This window comes from Carlito syrichta, unplaced genomic scaffold, assembly GCF_000164805.1.
Source record: "Carlito syrichta isolate Samal-C Ts95f unplaced genomic scaffold, Tarsius_syrichta-2.0.1 Scaffold313936, whole genome shotgun sequence".
Lineage (NCBI taxonomy): Eukaryota > Metazoa > Chordata > Mammalia > Primates > Tarsiidae > Carlito > Carlito syrichta.
This window is the reverse complement of record NW_007258032.1, coordinates 1,456,642-1,473,703: the sequence shown is the minus strand read 5'-3', so window position 1 is coordinate 1,473,703 and position 17,062 is coordinate 1,456,642. Positions and strand designations below refer to the sequence as shown.

The window sequence follows — 17,062 nt, the reverse complement described above, 5'->3', positions numbered from 1 at the left end:
GACCTCATCTCTACAATAAATCAAAAAAAAATTAGCCGGGCGTGGTAGCACACGCCTGTAGTTCCAGCTACTTGGAAGGTGGAGGCGGAAGAATCACTGGAGCCCAGCAGGTAGAGCCTGCGGAGAGCAGCCACTGCACTCCAGTCTGGGGGACAGAGTGAGACTCCGACTCAAAAAAAAAAAAAAAAAAAGGAAAATGGTTTGGCAGATCATCAAAAAATTAAATATGAAATTACCATGTAACCTAGCAATTCCACACCTAGGTTTGTACCCAAGCAAATGAAAATATATGTCTATCCAAAAACGTGTACAACAGCGTTCACAGCAATGTAATACATAATAACCAAATCAGAAACAACCTAAATGTCCAACATCCGATGAATCAATAAACAAAACGTGGTCCATCCACATGATGAAATATTATTCAGCCATAAAAAGAAATGAAGTACTAATTCATGCTACAGTATGGATGAACCTCGAAAACATTATGCTAGGTGATAGAAGCCAGATACAAAAGGCCACATACTGTGATTCCACTATACAAAACATCCAGAATAAGCAAATATATAGAGATAGACAGTTGATTAGTGGCTGCCACAGGCTAGGAAGATTAACCCTCCAAGAGCAGTACAGAATGTTCTGCTTTCCAGCAGGGGAAGAAGTCGAAGTTGGCTTCTAGCAAAGGGGAGACCTAGAATAGGAGGCAAGGAGTGGCCTGGAAAATGAGAGAAGAAACCAAGAGAACAGGAGTCAGGGCTTGGCCAAGGACACTGTACTCACAGCTTCTCCAGCATCTTGAGTTTACTCTGCACTTGAGAGGCCCTATTGGCGTTGTAGCGAAACCGGTCAATGAAAACCTGCAGGTGGAGGAGTGCAGGTATTGGCCACAGCCCCCCAGCTCTCGCACCTGTGGGATGGGACCCCCAGCCCTCCCTGCCCCCACACCTGGATGTGTTGGCGATACTGCTGCTGTGCCTCATATTCACGTTGCTGGTTGAGCAGCCGCTCCTGCTTGCTCTTGATGAAGGTTTCAAAGTCTCCTCGGTAACCGTCTAGCCGCTGGCTGTGCAAGTGGATGATGTCTGTGGCGATGGCATTCAGGAAGTTGCGGTCGTGGGAGACGACTAGGATTGTGGAGGGCCATGTCTGGGGGGTCACAGGATGGCATGCCCAGTTGGGGGAGGCAGTCAGGTCCCAGGCCCCCAGTATCTTGGAGGCAGACTTTCCCCAACCCCCAGTGTCTGTGGCACTCACCTGCAGGTAATTCTCCAGCCACAGGATGGCCCTTACATCCAGCATGTTTGTGGGTTCTAGAGAAGAAGCAGGGGAATACATGCTTGGGGCTGAAGGACTGGAGAACTACGAACTTGGATGCTAACGCCCTTGCCATTCCAAAGTCAGGGTGCCCCATTTCAAACTCACCATCTAATAGCAGAAGATCTGGTCTATGAAAAAGAACACATGACATGTGGTTTTAGGTCAGTGGCACACTGCCACTTCCCAAGAGCCACAGCCTATCTTCCATACACAGGCCCAGAGAACTCACCTAGCAAAGAGAGCCCGGGCCAGGGCCAGCCTCATCCTCCAGCCACCTGAGAATTCCCTAAAGAATGAGAGAGCCATGTTAAGGATGGGTGTTCACCAGGGCAAGTAGGGGCCACACACCAGGGCTCAGAATCAAGAACGGCAAGGGCCACTCACCGAGTGGGCTGCTGCTGCATTTTAGAGGTAAAGCCAAGCCCAGCAAGTATGACTGAAGCCCTATGAGTGAAGACATTGAAGAACCCAGTTGGTACACAGTTTACAGAAGGGAAAGGTGACGTCTGATGGAGACAGGGTTTTCAATACCTGGCAGGTGCCTTGTCAGCTTCAATCTCCTCAAGTTTGGCATAGATTTCTGCCAGCTGTGCAGCTTCAGAGCCCTCCACCCTGGGAGGGAAGAGAAAGAGCCATCAGGGTAAATGGGGCAGTCTAAGAGGATGTCCTGCACCTTACACAGTTGGAAAGCGGCCACTGGCTGCCTTGTTGCTGGAATAGGAATAAAACACAGGAAGAATTTCTCTAAGGCAACAAGGGCAATGAGCACTACAGAAAGAACAGGGGCTTTAGTGTCCCACAGTGCCAAGTTTTGCTGATCACAAGGATGGGCTTGTGAACTATGGACTGTGACGGCATGGCAGACACTCTGTGAAGGACAGCTGCTGCTAGTTATTCCCTAGTCTGGAGCCCTCACCTGCCAGCAGCAATCTGGGCACTGAGTTCCCGCTCCCGTAGCAGCAGGCCCTCTCGCACACTGTCACTCTCCAGCACACTCTGAAGGGCAGGGGTGTCATCTCCAGCAACCTCCTGCTCTACATGCAGCAGGGAAATGTGGGCTGGAACCCGCAGGCTCCGAGTGGCCAGCATCTTCAGCAGTGTTGTCTTTCCCAGCCCATTCCGTCCCACCAGCCCATAACGGCGGCCCCACGCCAGGTTCACATCCGCTCCAGCCAGCAGTACCCTGCAGGGGTGGTAGAAAGGAGACCAAGGGTGCTCTAGAAATAGAAACAGGTGCACAGAGAATTTAACAACAGAACCTAGCATTGTTTTTAGACCCATTTTGTTTCTCCAAATTCTCCTTTAATTAGAAAAGAATACCTCCCCCCCACCAGTGTCCCCCATTCCCTTACCTATCGCCAAAAGAGACATCAAAGTTTTCAATTCGCACATCATAGGATTTGTTCTTTCCAGATGATTCCAACCGACTCTCCTTTCTGCTGCCTGCTTGGCTAGCTGATGCCTCCTCCAAGACTCTTTTAAGGGAGAAACAGATAGCTTTTAGTACTTCCAACCACCCTTTTGTCCCAGCAGAGACTGCTCTGCTCTCTTCTGAGGCATTCTTCCTCAACTCACAGAGGGTTGCTGGTCTTGAGTGTGTCCTTCTCTGAGCGCTTCTCCTGCTTTGCCTTCAGTCGAGCCTCAGCCTTCTCAAGCTTCTTGGCATTCACTGTCTAAGGGTCCAAACACAACCACTTCACCCTCTGGTGTAGGCTCAGAAAGGAACCCCCAAAGAGAACACCTTAGATAAACCCTCTTAACTGATAAACAGAACAGACTCAAAGGCTCAGGAAAAGGCATAACCAGCAATTTCCCCAAAAGATAACCCCTACAGTAGACCCAGTCCCTCCCTTTTTTCCTCCTTCTCACCGAGGACTGTTCCCTCTTTAGCAGTCCTGGAAGTTTGGTTTCACAGTCTGTAAGCGATAAAAAAGCAGTCACCTTCTCCCTGAAGGAAGGGAAACTAACATTTTGAGTGCACAGACACAAACGTTTTCAATAAAGCCTTACAATCATGGGGATAGATTGCTATCATCCTTCCTGCACTAAAACAAACAAAAACCAAAACCTCAGGTATAAGGATATAAAAGCTGGGAAAGATAAGCAACTCTTACAAGAGTATGCAGTTTGGTTAGTCAGTTGCAAAATTGAGGGATGAGAACAAGCCTGTCCAGCTCCAAGGTTCATATGGTTTCTACCATACCCAAGAGCTGGGAGAACCCTCCAGCCCTATTCCCCTTCGACATAGACTCTTTTTTTTTTTTTTGAGTTGGATCTCACTCTATCACCCAGCCTGGAGTGCAGCGGCCGCTCCCGGCCACCGCAGCCTCAACCTGCTGGGCTCCGGCGATCTTTCCACCTCAGTCTTCTGAGTAGCCGGAATTACAGGCATGTGCTACCACGCCCGGCTGATTTTTTGATTTATTGTAGAGATGAGGTCTCGCTACCCAGGCGGGTCTCGAACCCGCGGGCTCAGCAATCCACTCACCTCAGCCTCCCAAAGGCGCGGGATATTACAGGCTGAGCCACCGAGCCCAGCCGACATAGACTCTTCTGTCCCCAGTAAAGACCTCAGCTAAAGTCTACAACTTTGTCCTGTGGGAAAGAGTAGGAGTCCTGAGCTGCAGGGGGCAGGGGTGGCTGGCTGGGTGGGGTGGAGGCCCAGAAAAGTACAGAGGACAGTTCCATCTCCCCTCTCACCGTAGTTCTCTGTTATCTTTGACAACTGGATGGGGGCGTCCAGTAGCACCTGGCTATTTCCCTGGCTCTGTGGCTCGGCCCTATTTGGATAGGGATAGAAAGCGCAAAGTTAGGAGTCGAGGGAAAAGCTCAATAGCCATCAGACTTTCTTCCCCCCCTCTTGTCTCCAGACCGTTAGCCCTCCCTTCACCCCATCAACCCTTTTCCCCTAAAACATACAGGCGCAGAGTGTTGTACATGCGCTGGCACACGGCCCTGATGCCCGCGTCATCCTTGCTGTCCCCGGACACCTCTTGCAGTAGTTCCCCCACAGCTTCCACCAGGTCATCCACAGACTCGAAGTCCGCGCTGCCGCTGTGCAAGACGCCTGGACCGAGCAGGACAGGACGAGAAGACACAGGGTAGGAAATGGGCACACAAGCAGTTTCGATCCCCAAGCTGTGGACCCAGTCCGGGCTCCAGACCCAGGGGGCCCTCGGGACAAGAGGTCATGCGGAGGAGAGGCCTGGCAGCGGTCCCCGGCACTGTCCTCCCCTAGGCTTTCCCTCCGACCTCCACGTCGGCTTACCCAGTCGGTTGACTGAGTTCGGCTTACCGGTCACGTAGTCGAAGACCTGTCCGTCAATCTCGGGGAATTCGCTCCGCAGGATCTCGGCGCAAGTCGCCATGTTCCAGCCGGGAACCCGTCCGCGCAGCCGCCGTGAAACCCCGGCCTAAGACCCGCCCCCTGCCCGTCCCCCGAAAGCTCGAACCGCCTTCCAGCGCGCATGCGTAGCAGCGACGCAAGAAAGGAGCGGAGTGCGCGGAGCCAGTGGGCGGAGAGAACGGAGCCGGAGGAACGGTGCGTAGGCGCCGCACAGAGTCTGCGCCGGAGCTGCTCTCTGCGCTTGCGCGATGCGTTTTCCTCCGCAAGATCAGCCACATGTGCGTTTCTCTGCCTTCTGGGAGGTGGAGACCTGGAGGTGGGGAGGGGTGGGGCGGCGGCAGCGAGGAAGCTCGAGGTTTATCGGGGCGCGAGGCACCCGTGGGGCGGCGGGTGGGAGCCTCCCAAGAGACAGGCGGGTGATAAAGCACATTGGCTTTGCTCGTTTTGCGCACTCCCTCGGGGCGCGCCCCTCCGCTGCACACCCAGTCAGGTCCATTTTGGGACCCACCAAGAGCCTTGCTGACTCACCCGACCCTGACTGAGACCCCCCCAGCTTGGTTCTGTACGTTCCCCGGTTCCCAGACCCTAGGGGCTCCTCAGCCAGGTGGCCAGCCCCCCTCCTCCCGCGAGACCTGGGCTCAGGCGTTTCACTCTTCACAACGGTTCAGCAGACCATGGCGAATTATGCCCTTTCAGTTGTTGCACCTCCCCAGGGCACACCTCACTCACCGCCGAAGGGCAAGAAAATCAAGACAGCATGGCCATTATCAGTTCGCTGGTATTTATTCCCCTTCTACACCCAAAGCCGACTTCTCTGCACCCTTAATCTCAGTAAATGTCTGTAAAAGGCTATTTCCTTTCACCAGTTCCCTCGTGCGAAGTTAGAAATGTCTCCAAAGTGACACTACCGCTTTATATTTAACGCGAATATTATTCTAACCTGGCTCTAAAAGTGGACCTAAAATCACCTCATCATCCAGTCGCCTTTTGGATTAAACATTGCCATTGTGGCCGGGCTCAGTGGCACAGCCTGTAAACTCAGCACTTCGGGAGACCGAGGTGAGTGGATTGCCCGAGAGCACGGGTTCCAGACCAGCCCTGGCAACTTGGTGAGACCTGGTCTCTACAATAAGTCAAAAATTACCCAGGCGTGGTAGCGCACACCTGTAGTTTTGGCTACTTGGAAGGCTGAGGCAGAAGGACTGCTGGAGCCCAGCAGACTCCTGGGTGCTGGGGTGGCTGTGAGTGTGCCTCTGCACTCCAGCCTGGGCAACAGAGACAAAAACTCAACAACAAAAAAACCACACACACTAAAAACATTGCCATTGTGAGGAATCCTGACATTTAGCCATTCTACAGGACATGCAGGTAAAGAGGAATATGTTAAGTGATATCATGGGGAAAACTAAGAACTCAGGTTTCTTCAAAATTACAAGAACTGAGGGAAATGTATGAATTGATGATTTAGGAAGCATTAATCAACGACAGTGGACCCTGTCTGGATCCAGATGGAAGTTGTGAAAAATTTAATAGAACACCTGGATTAAGTGACTGCATTAGATGTGTTACTAAGGAACTGGCCATGAGTTGATCATAGTTGAAGACTGGTGATGGGATAGGGGGTTCGTTATGTTGTGCTTCTATTTATATTTGAAATTTTCTCTAATTGATCTTTTTTTTTGAGTTGGAATCTTACTCTGTTGCCCAGACTGGAGTGCAGTGGCACACTTAACGGCCACTGCCACCTCAACCTGCTGGGCTCAGGTGATCCCTGTGCCTCGGCCTTCCAAGTAGCTGGAACTACAGTCACACGTCACCATGCCCGGCTAATTTTTTTTTATTGTAGAGATGAGGTCTTGCCAAGTTGCCCAGACTGGTTTTGAACTCGTGGGTTCAGGCAATCCTCTCACCTCAGCCTCCCAAAGTGCTGGGATTATAGGCATGAGCCACCATGCCCAGCCTCTAATAGATTTTTTTTAAAGGTAAAAGGCCAAACAAGGGAAATCTGGTGAGGACAAATCTGCTCTTTTATGGGCCATTCCTCACAGAGATTAACCACACAAGTCTCTGGAGGTGTGGAGGTATTCAGGGGAGTTTTTTTAAGAGCCCTGGGAAGAGTCTCCTCCTACTACTCACCAAGAGAAGCCTGGGTAAATGGAAAAAGAATGGAATTAAGAGGTAGGTTTCTCTGGATGGCCTGGATGGCGGTTGCAAGACCAAAAGGAAACCTTGCTTAATCTATGCTAATTATAAAATATCTACGTAAGAGTTAGGGAGAGGCAGGGGTGGGGAGTGGGTGGGGTGGTATGTCCCAGGAATTTGAGATGGGGGTGGGAAGGGAAGATAGGGGAAGAATCTCTCTTTAAAAAAAAAAAGTAAAGAAAAAAGCTGGGTGTGGGTGCTCATGTCTGTAATCCCAGCACTTTGGGAGGCTGAGGGAAGAGGATTGCCTGAGTCCAGGGGTTTGAGACCTGTCCCTACAATAAATCAAAAACTTAGCTGGGCGTGGTGGCACACACCTGTGGTTCCAGCTACTTGGAAGGCTGAGGCAGAACGATCATCTGACTACACTATAGCCTGGGCAGCAGAGTAACTCTGACTCAAAAAAAGAAAAAAGAAAAGGGCCAGGGAAAGAATCTCATCTTTAAGGTACTGGGGCTGCCTGCCCTTGATGTTGTTTTCTTCTTCAAGGAGCCAGGAAACCTGGACCACCAGCCCATGAGGATAAGAGCTTGGATGTCCCTGGAGAGGCCTAACAATTGGGATAAGACAAGGAAAGAGCCCTGAATAGTATTCAGAATAGAAAATCACAGGAGGAGCAGTCCCACCAGTTCTCTTCCACATGTAGCTCCCACATCAACACTTGGCCAACAACTATACTCTACAGAGTTTATTGGGCTTATAACTGGACAAAGTCACACGTGTACAAAATGAAGCTCACACTATCCCAAAGCAGAGTAGGGATTGAGGGCTGGGATCTGTTACTGGCCCCTGGGGAGCTCTGAGGTGAGGGGCAGCCAACCCTCCCACTCCAGAGGTGTGGCCACAAGGGTGGGAAGGAAAGGGGGCCCACCTGGCTTTGGTCACAGAACTCAGAGCCTGGCATCAGACCAGGACAGATGGATGGATGGAAGAGCAGGAGCCCAAAACTACCCTGCCCGGGGAGCCCAGGGACAACTCCACCAGTCCTGCTTGCAATGTGGTTGGTCCAGACCTAGACTCAGGGGTTGGTGCAAAGGAAAGGCAGCAAAGCAGGAGGGAGGAGAGACTGATGTGTGATAGCAAGTGGGAGCAGAAGCGACATCGGACCTGTAGAAGAGGGTGGGTGGGGAGGTGGGCTAGCTGTCACCAGGCAGCTAGCAGCGGGTTTCGTAAATGCCACTGCGGCCAATGTAGCGCACCCATTTGATGACATCATGGTCGCTGTAGTTCAGCTTCGGTTCAAACACCTTCAAGTAGCGCACCTTGAGGCCAGAGGGTGCAAATGGCACCTGGTCAGGGGACAGCTCTGGTTAGAAATGTGGCCTTCCTCTCCTAGTCACTCTCCTCTAACAAGTTCCATAGCTCTGCCTGACCTCATCTCTACTATAGCTATTTGAAAGGCTGGGGTCTTGAAAGAAACTGGGGGAAACTAGGGCGGTAAGGGGCCCTACGAGAGGTTACTAAAGAAAAAAGCATATCTAAGAGTAACTAGCAGTTCATCTTGGGTTTGGAGTCAGGCCCTGACTGCAAAAATCTGAATCAATTCTTTTAAACAGCAGGAGACAGCAGCCAAGGAACTGCCTTAGAACACATTTGAGGGCTGCTCAATATCCTGTGCTTAAAAAATAACAAAACTGCTGGGTGCAGTGGCTCATGCCTATAACCTCAGCACTTTGGGAGGCAGAGGCAAGAGACTGCCTAGCCTATGGGTCCGCAACCAGCCTGGACAACTTGGCAAGACCTCTTCTCTAAAATAAATCACAAAATTAGCTGGACGTGATGGCGTGTGCCTGTAGTTCCAGCTACTTGGAAGGATGAAGCAGAAGGATCACGTTAGCCCAACAGGTCGAAGCTGCGGTGGCCTTGAGCATGCCAGTGCACTCCAGCCTGGAAGACAGAGTGAGGCTCCAGCTCAAACAACAAAATTATATGTCCAACATGCAAAGTAAGCCCACTGTCATTTTCATAAATAAACTGTGGGTCTTACCTGGCAGTCAAACAATCTAATTTTTTCAAAAGAACTGTCATATGAGCTGGGAGCAGTGGCTCATGCCTGTAAACCAGCACTTTGGGAGGCGAAGGCAAGAGGATTGCCTGAGCCCAGGGGTTTAAGACCAGCCTGGGCAATCTGGCAAGACCTCAACCAAAAAAGTAGTGGAGAATGGTGACATGCACCTGAAGTTCCAGCTATTTGGAAAGCTGAGGCGAAAGGATTACCTGAGCCCAGCAGGTCAAGGCTGCGGTGGTCAGGAGCATGTCACTGTACTCCATCCTGGGCGACAGAGTGAGACTCCAACTCAAAAAACAAACAACAACAATAAAAAACAAAAAACCTGTCTGATGACAAGCCGAAAAAAGTCAAAGATTTTTCAGTGTGAACAGCAATTTCTATTAAGAGGCTTGAAGGGACAAGAAATGAATCTATGAGTGAAAGTAACTTCCTCTTTCTAGGCCTCAGTTTTCTCATCTGTAACTTGCAGAGGTTTATTTAAATGATCTCTAAGATTTTTCCAGCACACCCTGGTATGGCTCTAGGCCCCCCTTCTGCCATACCTCAAAGTTCATGGAAATGGGGGGTCGAGCCCATTTCTTCTTATCGTTGGTGGGCAGAAGCTCAATCTCTGCGCTGATCTGTGATTCCTTCATGCCTGCCATGCGCTTGATCCTGGGAACACAGGGGCAATGGGTAGCAAGTGCCCATGGTAGCTTGGAGGCGTTTCAAGGGGAGCTGCCTATTTCAAGCAGAGAGAGAGAGCCCAGAAGCTCATGGGGGGCATCAGGACAAGGAAAAGTGGTCAGGACCCTGTAATCACTTGCTATGGAGCCCTGGGTCTGTTACTCCTTTAGGACTACGGACTACAGTGTCTGCTTAGGTACTTGGGCATGCTATCCTTTGCTCTGACTGCCTTACAGCGATTACAGGGCAAGTGGGGAGATGCCACAGCATCTTGAAATATAAACACTTGCATGAACCCAAATGCAGGCATATACGTACTCCAACAGAAGTATAAGGGTTGACAGCACAAGCAGAGGGTCCTGGAGAAACTAATAGGCACAGCCCCATGCTCCCAACCCATATGCAAAAGGATGAAGGGTGAAACTTAACAAGAGGGTACACTATGGATCTGGAGCCTTGCTATGACCTCATAAAAGAAAGACTCACTTCCACACAATGGCATTCTCGCTGGCTTTGTACTTAGCCTTCCCCTTCATGCAGATCACTTGCACGCCACTTGTGTTCAGTGGGGTTGGGATCCTCACCTAGAAGTGACACACCTGTCAGGAAACTCTGTCAAACCCTGACATCAGCTGCCTTTATTCCTAGAGGCAAGCTGTTCTTCCTCCCCAAGTCCCTTGTCCCCACCTCAATCTTCTGAGCCAGTAGTGAAGGCTTGAAGTTGGACTTGATGACCACCTTGACCTCCAGTTTTGTGCGTCCCACCTCCCGCACTAGTGGGATCACTCGGAAAGGAAGGATGATGTCCTTGGTGGTACGATACCTTGGGGGGAGGAAACAAGGTTGGCACCACAAAGCTTGACCCACTCTCTCTTCCCCCATCTCTGCCAGCAGTATCCCCAGGCCCCCCACACCCCAGTGGCACCTCATGAGCTCAAACTCTCCATCTGGTGGGATGAAACTGATGCTGCGTTCAGAGTCAAACTTGCTGAGTCGCACACACTGGTGGAAGGTGCAGTCATCAATGGCAATTGACTGCTTCCCACTGCAAGCAGGGACAGAAGAGGTCTCCTCATTGGTACAGGAGAATGGCAGGTGTCAGGCTGGGAGACCACCTCACCCCAGACTGGCACCTCACCCCAGCCCTGCAGCCCTGGGAAGCTGCTTGAGAATGCAGCTTTCTGACTTGGAGGTCCCTGCCTGAGTTCTGAATGAGTGGAAGCTTTGCAAGCTCATCATCAGGAGCCCTACTGCTCAGTACTTGGGTGTTTCAGGCACATTGGGAAGAGGCCATCAGTATGTACAGAAGAGGCCTTGGTCCTGGGGACCAAACAAAGGGGCTTGCTCTCTCAAGATAATCCGCTCATCTCTCAGCAGAGAATCAGGAGCAACCAGCCAAGCATGCCCTTGGGAAGAGAGTTTGCAGTTTCAGTGGAAGTAAAACCCAGAAGGTTCACCAGACACCACTGAGCCCTCCAAGGCCCACCCTTTCCCACTCGCTCCCCTGCCTCAGGCACCTCTTGCTTGTTTCATCAGCTGTGCCTTTGCCCTGCTTTTCAATGACAATCTTGTCATTCATCCCAAACTTGCATTCGGGCATGCCACTCAGGTAGCTCTTCATCACCACCCGGCCTGACACATGGGCACTCAGCACCTGCCCTGGTGATAGAACAGACAAACGGAAGCAGCAGAGTCAGGCAGGCCCAGGACCCTGCCCTGGCCCACCTCTGGCTTTACCACGAGGGTCCTTACCCTGTGGGGACATGAGCAGGTTCACACTCTCCAGCACATCCAGGAAGAGCTCATTCCGGCGATACTTGATGCCCTCCCGGCGCCAGCCGATCTGCCCAGTCACTTGGCTGGTGATCTGGGATTGCTCTTCTTTTGTCTACGTGAGGGTAGAGACAAACAGCAGTGGCCTCATTCCTTTTTCCTTCTAATCACCCTGTCTCTATCTCCACTCCACCCTCATTCCCCATCCCTTCTAGTCCCCAGCCCTGTAGCCCATTTTACCCCCAGGGCCTGGAGAAAAAAAAAATGGAGCAAAGCTGCAAGGGTGGAAGCTGAGGGAACAGCTTACCTGATGCTGGAGGTGGTAGGGCCAAGGAGGTGCCCACAGGAAGCAGCAAGGGAGGCAGAAAAGGAGAAGGCTATGAGGCTTGAATCCTAGAAGAGGGCCCAAGCTCTCCCCTCCTAAGAAATACCAGGCCTCCAGAGCAGCCCCCACCCTACCCCCACCCCTCCAGCGCAGAAGGAAGCTGCTTGAGCTATATTCCTGGTAACAGATGCTGAATTGGCGGCACCAGGGGAGGGAGGGCCACACAAGGCAAACAGCCCTGCAGTCATGGCAGGAGGCTCAGGCCAGCACTTCCTGTCACAGGGGCTCATGAGTCAGCTCAGACGAGGCTTGGGAGCCAGCTGGGATGAAGGGAGGTTGAACTCCACCCTGACTGTAGTCTGCATAATTTGAGTACCTGACTCTTGATGCCCTGCTGAGTGATGAAGGTTTTCAGCGCGCCTGTCTCAGAATTTTGTGGGTAGCCAAAGTCCAGGATCTCTGCAAAAGGAAGGAAACTGTCAGCCCTGGACAAAGCTGAAGGCTCCTTCAATCCAGTCCCTCCCCAGGCCTGGAAATGTATGACCCAGCACAGGTCCCAAAGGCCATGTGGGATCATCTGCAGCAAAGCCTTCCAGCTTTGTAGCATTTTCTCTATGATGTGTGCTTTGTAAGGAAACAAACTGTTTAATTTTTTTCAAATAGAGAGCAACAGAAGAGTCACATAACCAGTTGGTGACAGATCAAGAAGCCCCGAGCCCTGTTTTTTCTAGAAAACAGAGATTCTGGGAAGGTGGAAGGATTCACACATCCATTACACCCTACAGAGGAGGGACAGAACTAACATGCATCCCCAAGGAGCCTGTAATAGCTCCCCCTCCCCCAGGCTCTAAAGCAGCTGTTGAGATGGAAAGCTGGAAGGGCAGTTAGCAAACTAAGGCCAAACCACCAAGGTAAGAGGACAAATAGAGGAGACTCAGCTACCAAACCCCAGCGTAAGGTTCCTAGCCCCCTGAGACACCAAAACTCCCCTCAGCCCCACCTGCTGACCTATCTCTGTGTTCTACCTCAGAGTGACCTTTAGGTCTAGATGGGAACTGACTTTCTCAGGGGCACAGAGATCCTAGTCCAAGAGGCCGGATACTCAGGAAAGAGAGTTCAGCCTGTACTGGAGCCTCAGGCCTGCTTCCACCCGCAGGCCGGGCCCAACCAGGTTCAACCCCACCCAGGCCCACTGCCCTGCCAGCCTTACCATCCAGCAGCTCATATATGAGCACAAAATTGTTTTTTATGTTTTCCTCGCTGATCTTTCCAAAGTAGGCGGCCATTACGTCACACATCTTATAGAGGAATTCAAAGACCATGGCAGCGTTGACATTCTGCTTGGTGACTGCTGCCAGCCAGATGTTGGACCTCTTAACATGGAAGAAGCTGGTGCGAGCAATGTTGGTGACGGGGCTGCGCACCTGCTGCCGGGCATGGATAACATTGACCCGAAAGGCATCCACTGCATTCCTCCTGAGGGGAAAGGGTACACAGGGCCTGCTCAGCGTCCAGGGAAACTTTACCCCACCGGGATCAACCACAGCTGCTAACAGCCCCACCCTCCTCACTGCTGAAGTCTGACATGCACTCTAAAGCCAAGCCTAAACCACTAGGGTGGTTCCCCCTTCTTAGGGGCATGGAAAGAGGGTCTGAACTGGGCTGGTGACTGAAAGCCTTGACATATAGGGAAGCCAGGTATCAACGACAGGAGGGCAGATGTAATCTTAACAAAGTGAGGCTCATTGGTTTAGAGACAGATGCTTCTGACGCCCAGGACTGGCCTCAATTTCCCAGCTATACCCAGCTGCCACCTCCCTAGCTTCCCAGTAAGCTCCTGGCCCAGGACAGAAAGAGACTCATCTTGACTCATTCAGTCCTCCCACTAGTGATCCCACCAGTGGGGAAGGCCGCCTCCGCTAGAAGCTAGACAAAGCCAGCCTGACTGCAGAGAAGGCTCTAACCTACTGAAGGAGAGGTACCAAAGGGCTGTGGAGCTGTGCCACCCATTTTTGTCCAGGATCCAACTCCAGGACGAGTTCAGGGAATGAAAAAGGATGAAGGAAAACAGTGATGGGGGGCAGGGCCCCCCACCCGCCTGTACCTGGGCGGCAGCTTCACAGGCCGCTTACCTATTGCTACGGCGGCCAATGAGATGGGATGAGAGAAATGACGCCAGCAAGAAGAGGAGAGTGACAGCAACGAGAGAGAGGGTTAGACACACGACACACTGGGAGGGGCAGCATACACCATGAGGTGGAAGCAGACAAGATAGGCAAGGTGGTGTGTGACCTGGCCTTGGCTTGCCCAGGTCCATCCAGGGCAGGAGGGGAGCATGAGTGGGGAGTGCAGTCAGCCAGGTTCAGGCAAGCTGGGCCTTGTCACAGCTGTAGCTCGCACCACACCACCAACTGGGGGGCAAACAGCCACAAAGGCCAGGCCAGCCCATCAGCCAAGAAGCCAAGCAAAGGGCCTTGCAACAGGCCCATTCTGCAACTGTTTCTTTCAAGCTTTTTGAGGAAGAAAAACAAGGCAGCAGGAAATAGAGAAGCCTAATCTCATTAGAGCTGTGGAGGCCAGTATAGGTTCCCTCAGTCAGTCAGGAAAGAACAAAGGCATGCAGGGTGGGGCAGAATGAGAAGTCAGGCTCCGCGTTAAGGTCTAGGGATTCACAACTTAAGCTTCTCTGCGTCTACTTTGACAGGCCAGAAAGGGCAGCATGGCCTCCTTATCTTTCTCTCCGTGCCTTGGAGAGCGCCTTTAGCTTGCTACACAGCCTTTCCTCCAGGACTGGCTCAGAGGAACTGAAAACAGCTGAGTCAGCAGCCTGACTCCTCTAAGAAAGGGAGCAGGAGAGGATTCAGCAGCCTGGAGAGGCTTTCAAGAGAATCCAGGGAAGGCTCTCAACACAAGAAGGGCTTCTGAGAGCAAGGCTTAGACGGATTAGTACCTCCATCCTGGCCACTAACTCCACCCACTAGAGACAGATCCCCCTTCTCCTCAAGGGAGGATTCCATTGCCTGGGCAAAAGCACTCATCTCCAGCGACCAGGCCTGTAACTAAGAGAAACGGGAGGCAGGAAGAGCGAGAGTTCCTAGAGCTGTGGGGACCATGCTGTCCCACATGTCCCATCCAGTGGCCAGCAAGCTAGCTGCTAGGCCAATATCACCCGACCTCAGGGAACCAGGCTACACTAGCTAAACTTTCAGGATGCAGCAAGAGGTAGGGTGGCCCGAGTCAAGCCTCTGGCGGGAACAGACCTGATCCTGCATGCTGGGGTTGAGGGACTGGGGGAGTGGGACACAGCTGGTTCAGCCAGAGGACTCACCCGATGTCATCTCGGTAGACTCGGGAGATGAGCACCTCCCCCTTGTGATTATAGATGAATAAGCCTCCAATCATGGTGGCAGCTCAGTCTCCGCAGCCCATCGTTCTCAGAAGAGACCTAGATCAGGCAGGGGAGGGGTAAAGGAAGACCTCAGAACCCCTGCTAAGGTCTCTGTGGAGCCATGCAGGTCACTGGAGCTTTTTTCTTGACTCAACTCTCTAGTAAGTGACCCTGCCGCCCTCCCAGACATGCCCCTCCCCTCAGCCAGGCTCCAGTTCCTGTTTATCCCACATTGGAGAAGAGAAAAAAATAAGAAAGATTTAGGCCCAAGATTCTAAGGCCGTGTTTGACCCTCCCTATCCTGGGTCTGAGCAGGAGTAACCCCTGCCCCCTCTTCATAGCACCGAGCTCAGCAAGGATCCTTTCTAGTCTCCTCCGTGCAGATCTCACTCAGGCTCCAGCTTAGTGAGTCACTGAGAAGGCCTGCCTGCGGCTGCAGGAATGGCGATAGGAATTATTCCAGCTGGTTCAGGCCTGGGTCCACCCCCCCCCCAGGCACAACCTTTAGAGCATCCAGTCTCTCAGGCTCCACTACCCTTCTGAGAAAGCAGCAAGGGCCCGAACCTCCAGCACTCTAATTCACAGAAGTGGAAACATTCCAGGAAAGAGTGTGAAGGGTGGGGGGCCGAGGAGTGAAGGGAGGCCTTAGGCCCTAACACGGCCTCAGCAGTGTGGCTTCAACCTCTTCCCGGCAATCAAATAAGCAGGCAAAGATCACAGGAGAAAGGTCCCCGTGTTGGCAGACTAACTTTAAGGACCCAAGCTGCTTATTAGTTATTTCTCACTACTCCCCTTTCAAAAAGCTGTGAAGTGCAATAAAAATAAGGATGGGGGAAGGGGGCAGGCTTCATAAAATTAAGAGATCCTTCCAGCTGAAATTGTGAGTCCAGACCCATCAAGTAACGCATTTCTGACCTGAGTATCTATAAGCAAGGGACAGGAATGTCAGAATGCCTGAATTATCCAACTTACATGGATCATATTAATTTAGAATGTTTGAGGATAAAAGGGGGTTAATTTAGTGCTCGATGTCCTGCCTTAGCACTGGTATTAATGTCACAGGGAGTAATTTAGCAGACTTTTCTAAACTGGAAAACAAAGTCTTTTACTGTGGTTGTCAAGGTCCCCCAGACCAGTGAGAGATCTCTCAGGGTGGTAGACACATCCCACCACTCAGTTCCAAAGAGGCTGGGAGAGGAAATGCAAAATGGAGGTAGAGCCCAGGGCAAAGAACCAAGTCCACAGGTATCAGGTGGTAGGTAGCTCTGGGCACCAGACAACCAGAGGTGGGGCCCTAGACAGGAATGATTCCTGCTTAATCAAGGGAGAAGAGAGGCAGCAACAGCCAGGCAGGATCTTCAGGCGAGCTCAGCGCAGCAAACAGAGCTGGTGGGGGCACCTCAAGGAAAGTTTCCAGTATGGAAAAGGTCAGGGCTGTAGCAGGCAAGAAGAGACTGACAGCGGTGAATCAGGGCAAGCTGGGGAGAGAGAGCCTGCTTTGGGGTTCAGGTGCAGAGGCCTGAGGGGGTGATGAGTACTTAGCCCTGGGGAAGAGGACATCGTGCGAAAAGACGGTGCCACGGGGTGCAGGGACTGCCACAGGTCTAGGATTAAGAGCCGCGCGGTACCACTGAACTGAGAGGAGAGGGTAGCCCCGGGTGAGACCTGTCGCCGTTCAGGGAGGCGGCACAGAGGGGTGTCACTGTCCTAGGAGATGGGGGGACTGTCCTTGCGCCGCGAGGGAGGCGCCGAGGGCTAGGCGAGTTGTCACGATCCCAGGGAGGGGGCGCCGCGCGGCCCCCTGCTCTGAGAGGATTCCAGCAGGTGCCAGGCGGGTCAGGTGGAGGGCGCCGCACCCCGCGCGTCCAGCGACCGCACCCCGGGCGCCCCCGCCCCGCAGTCAGCTCCCTCCCGGGTCTGAAGGCTGAGGCCACTCCCAGGTGTGGGCGGCTTTCCGCCCAACGCAGTGCAGGGAAGGGCAAGCTGGGCGGAGGGGCAGGCGACCCGCGGCATCCTCCTCCACCCCGCAAGGCC

At 52.4% G+C, this 17,062-nt stretch overlaps 2 protein-coding genes across 9 annotated transcripts in view; both read right to left on the bottom strand.

Annotated features, from left to right (window-relative positions):
- ABCF3 (ATP binding cassette subfamily F member 3) overlaps positions 1-4,853 on the bottom strand; it is a 9,022-nt gene extending 4,169 nt beyond the window's left edge. For 2 of the 5 annotated variants that reach the window (XR_002482692.1, XM_008070698.2), the window contains exons 1-13: positions 4,613-4,853; positions 4,237-4,384; positions 4,018-4,097; positions 3,187-3,233; positions 2,893-2,990; positions 2,670-2,792; positions 2,234-2,500; positions 1,849-1,929; positions 1,702-1,761; positions 1,547-1,603; positions 1,423-1,445; positions 946-1,310; positions 781-857 (exon numbers count right to left, since the gene is read on the bottom strand). Coding sequence is in view for 4 of the 5 variants with exons in the window: in XM_008070698.2 (XP_008068889.1) it covers positions 781-857; positions 946-1,310; positions 1,423-1,445; positions 1,547-1,603; positions 1,702-1,761; positions 1,849-1,929; positions 2,234-2,500; positions 2,670-2,792; positions 2,893-2,990; positions 3,187-3,233; positions 4,018-4,097; positions 4,237-4,384; positions 4,613-4,685 (1,499 nt within the window). In the remaining variant the exon portion in view is untranslated. Of the gene's footprint in view, positions 1-780; positions 858-945; positions 1,311-1,422; positions 1,446-1,546; positions 1,604-1,701; positions 1,762-1,848; positions 1,930-2,233; positions 2,501-2,669; positions 2,793-2,892; positions 2,991-3,186; positions 3,266-4,017; positions 4,098-4,236; positions 4,385-4,612 lie in introns of all 5 variants that reach the window. The other 3 variants (XM_008070699.2, XM_021718866.1, XM_021718865.1) reach the window with 3 other exon arrangements.
- Positions 4,854-7,538: 2,685 nt separating this feature from the next.
- On the bottom strand, positions 7,539-15,257 carry AP2M1 (adaptor related protein complex 2 mu 1 subunit). 4 transcript variants are annotated; one of them, XM_021718869.1, is made up of 12 exons: positions 14,969-15,081; positions 14,432-14,474; positions 12,851-13,160; positions 12,017-12,099; positions 11,623-11,628; positions 11,295-11,430; positions 11,060-11,201; positions 10,468-10,587; positions 10,230-10,365; positions 10,029-10,126; positions 9,419-9,530; positions 7,539-8,154 (listed from the first exon to the last, which is right to left on the bottom strand). In XM_021718869.1, the coding sequence occupies exons 1-12, from the start codon at positions 15,040-15,042 to the stop codon at positions 8,020-8,022; spliced, it is 1,395 nt and encodes a 464-aa protein (XP_021574544.1). In that variant the 5' UTR covers positions 15,043-15,081; the 3' UTR covers positions 7,539-8,019. The 4 variants fall into 4 exon arrangements, with proteins under 4 accessions (XP_021574544.1, XP_008068888.1, XP_021574545.1 ...); XM_008070697.2 differs by lacking the exon at positions 14,432-14,474 and having other exon boundaries at positions 7,542-8,154; positions 12,851-13,116; positions 14,969-15,257; XM_021718870.1 differs by lacking the exons at positions 11,623-11,628; positions 14,432-14,474 and adding an exon at positions 13,773-13,778 and having other exon boundaries at positions 7,542-8,154; positions 12,851-13,116.
- Between the last annotated feature and the right edge of the window lie 1,805 nt (positions 15,258-17,062).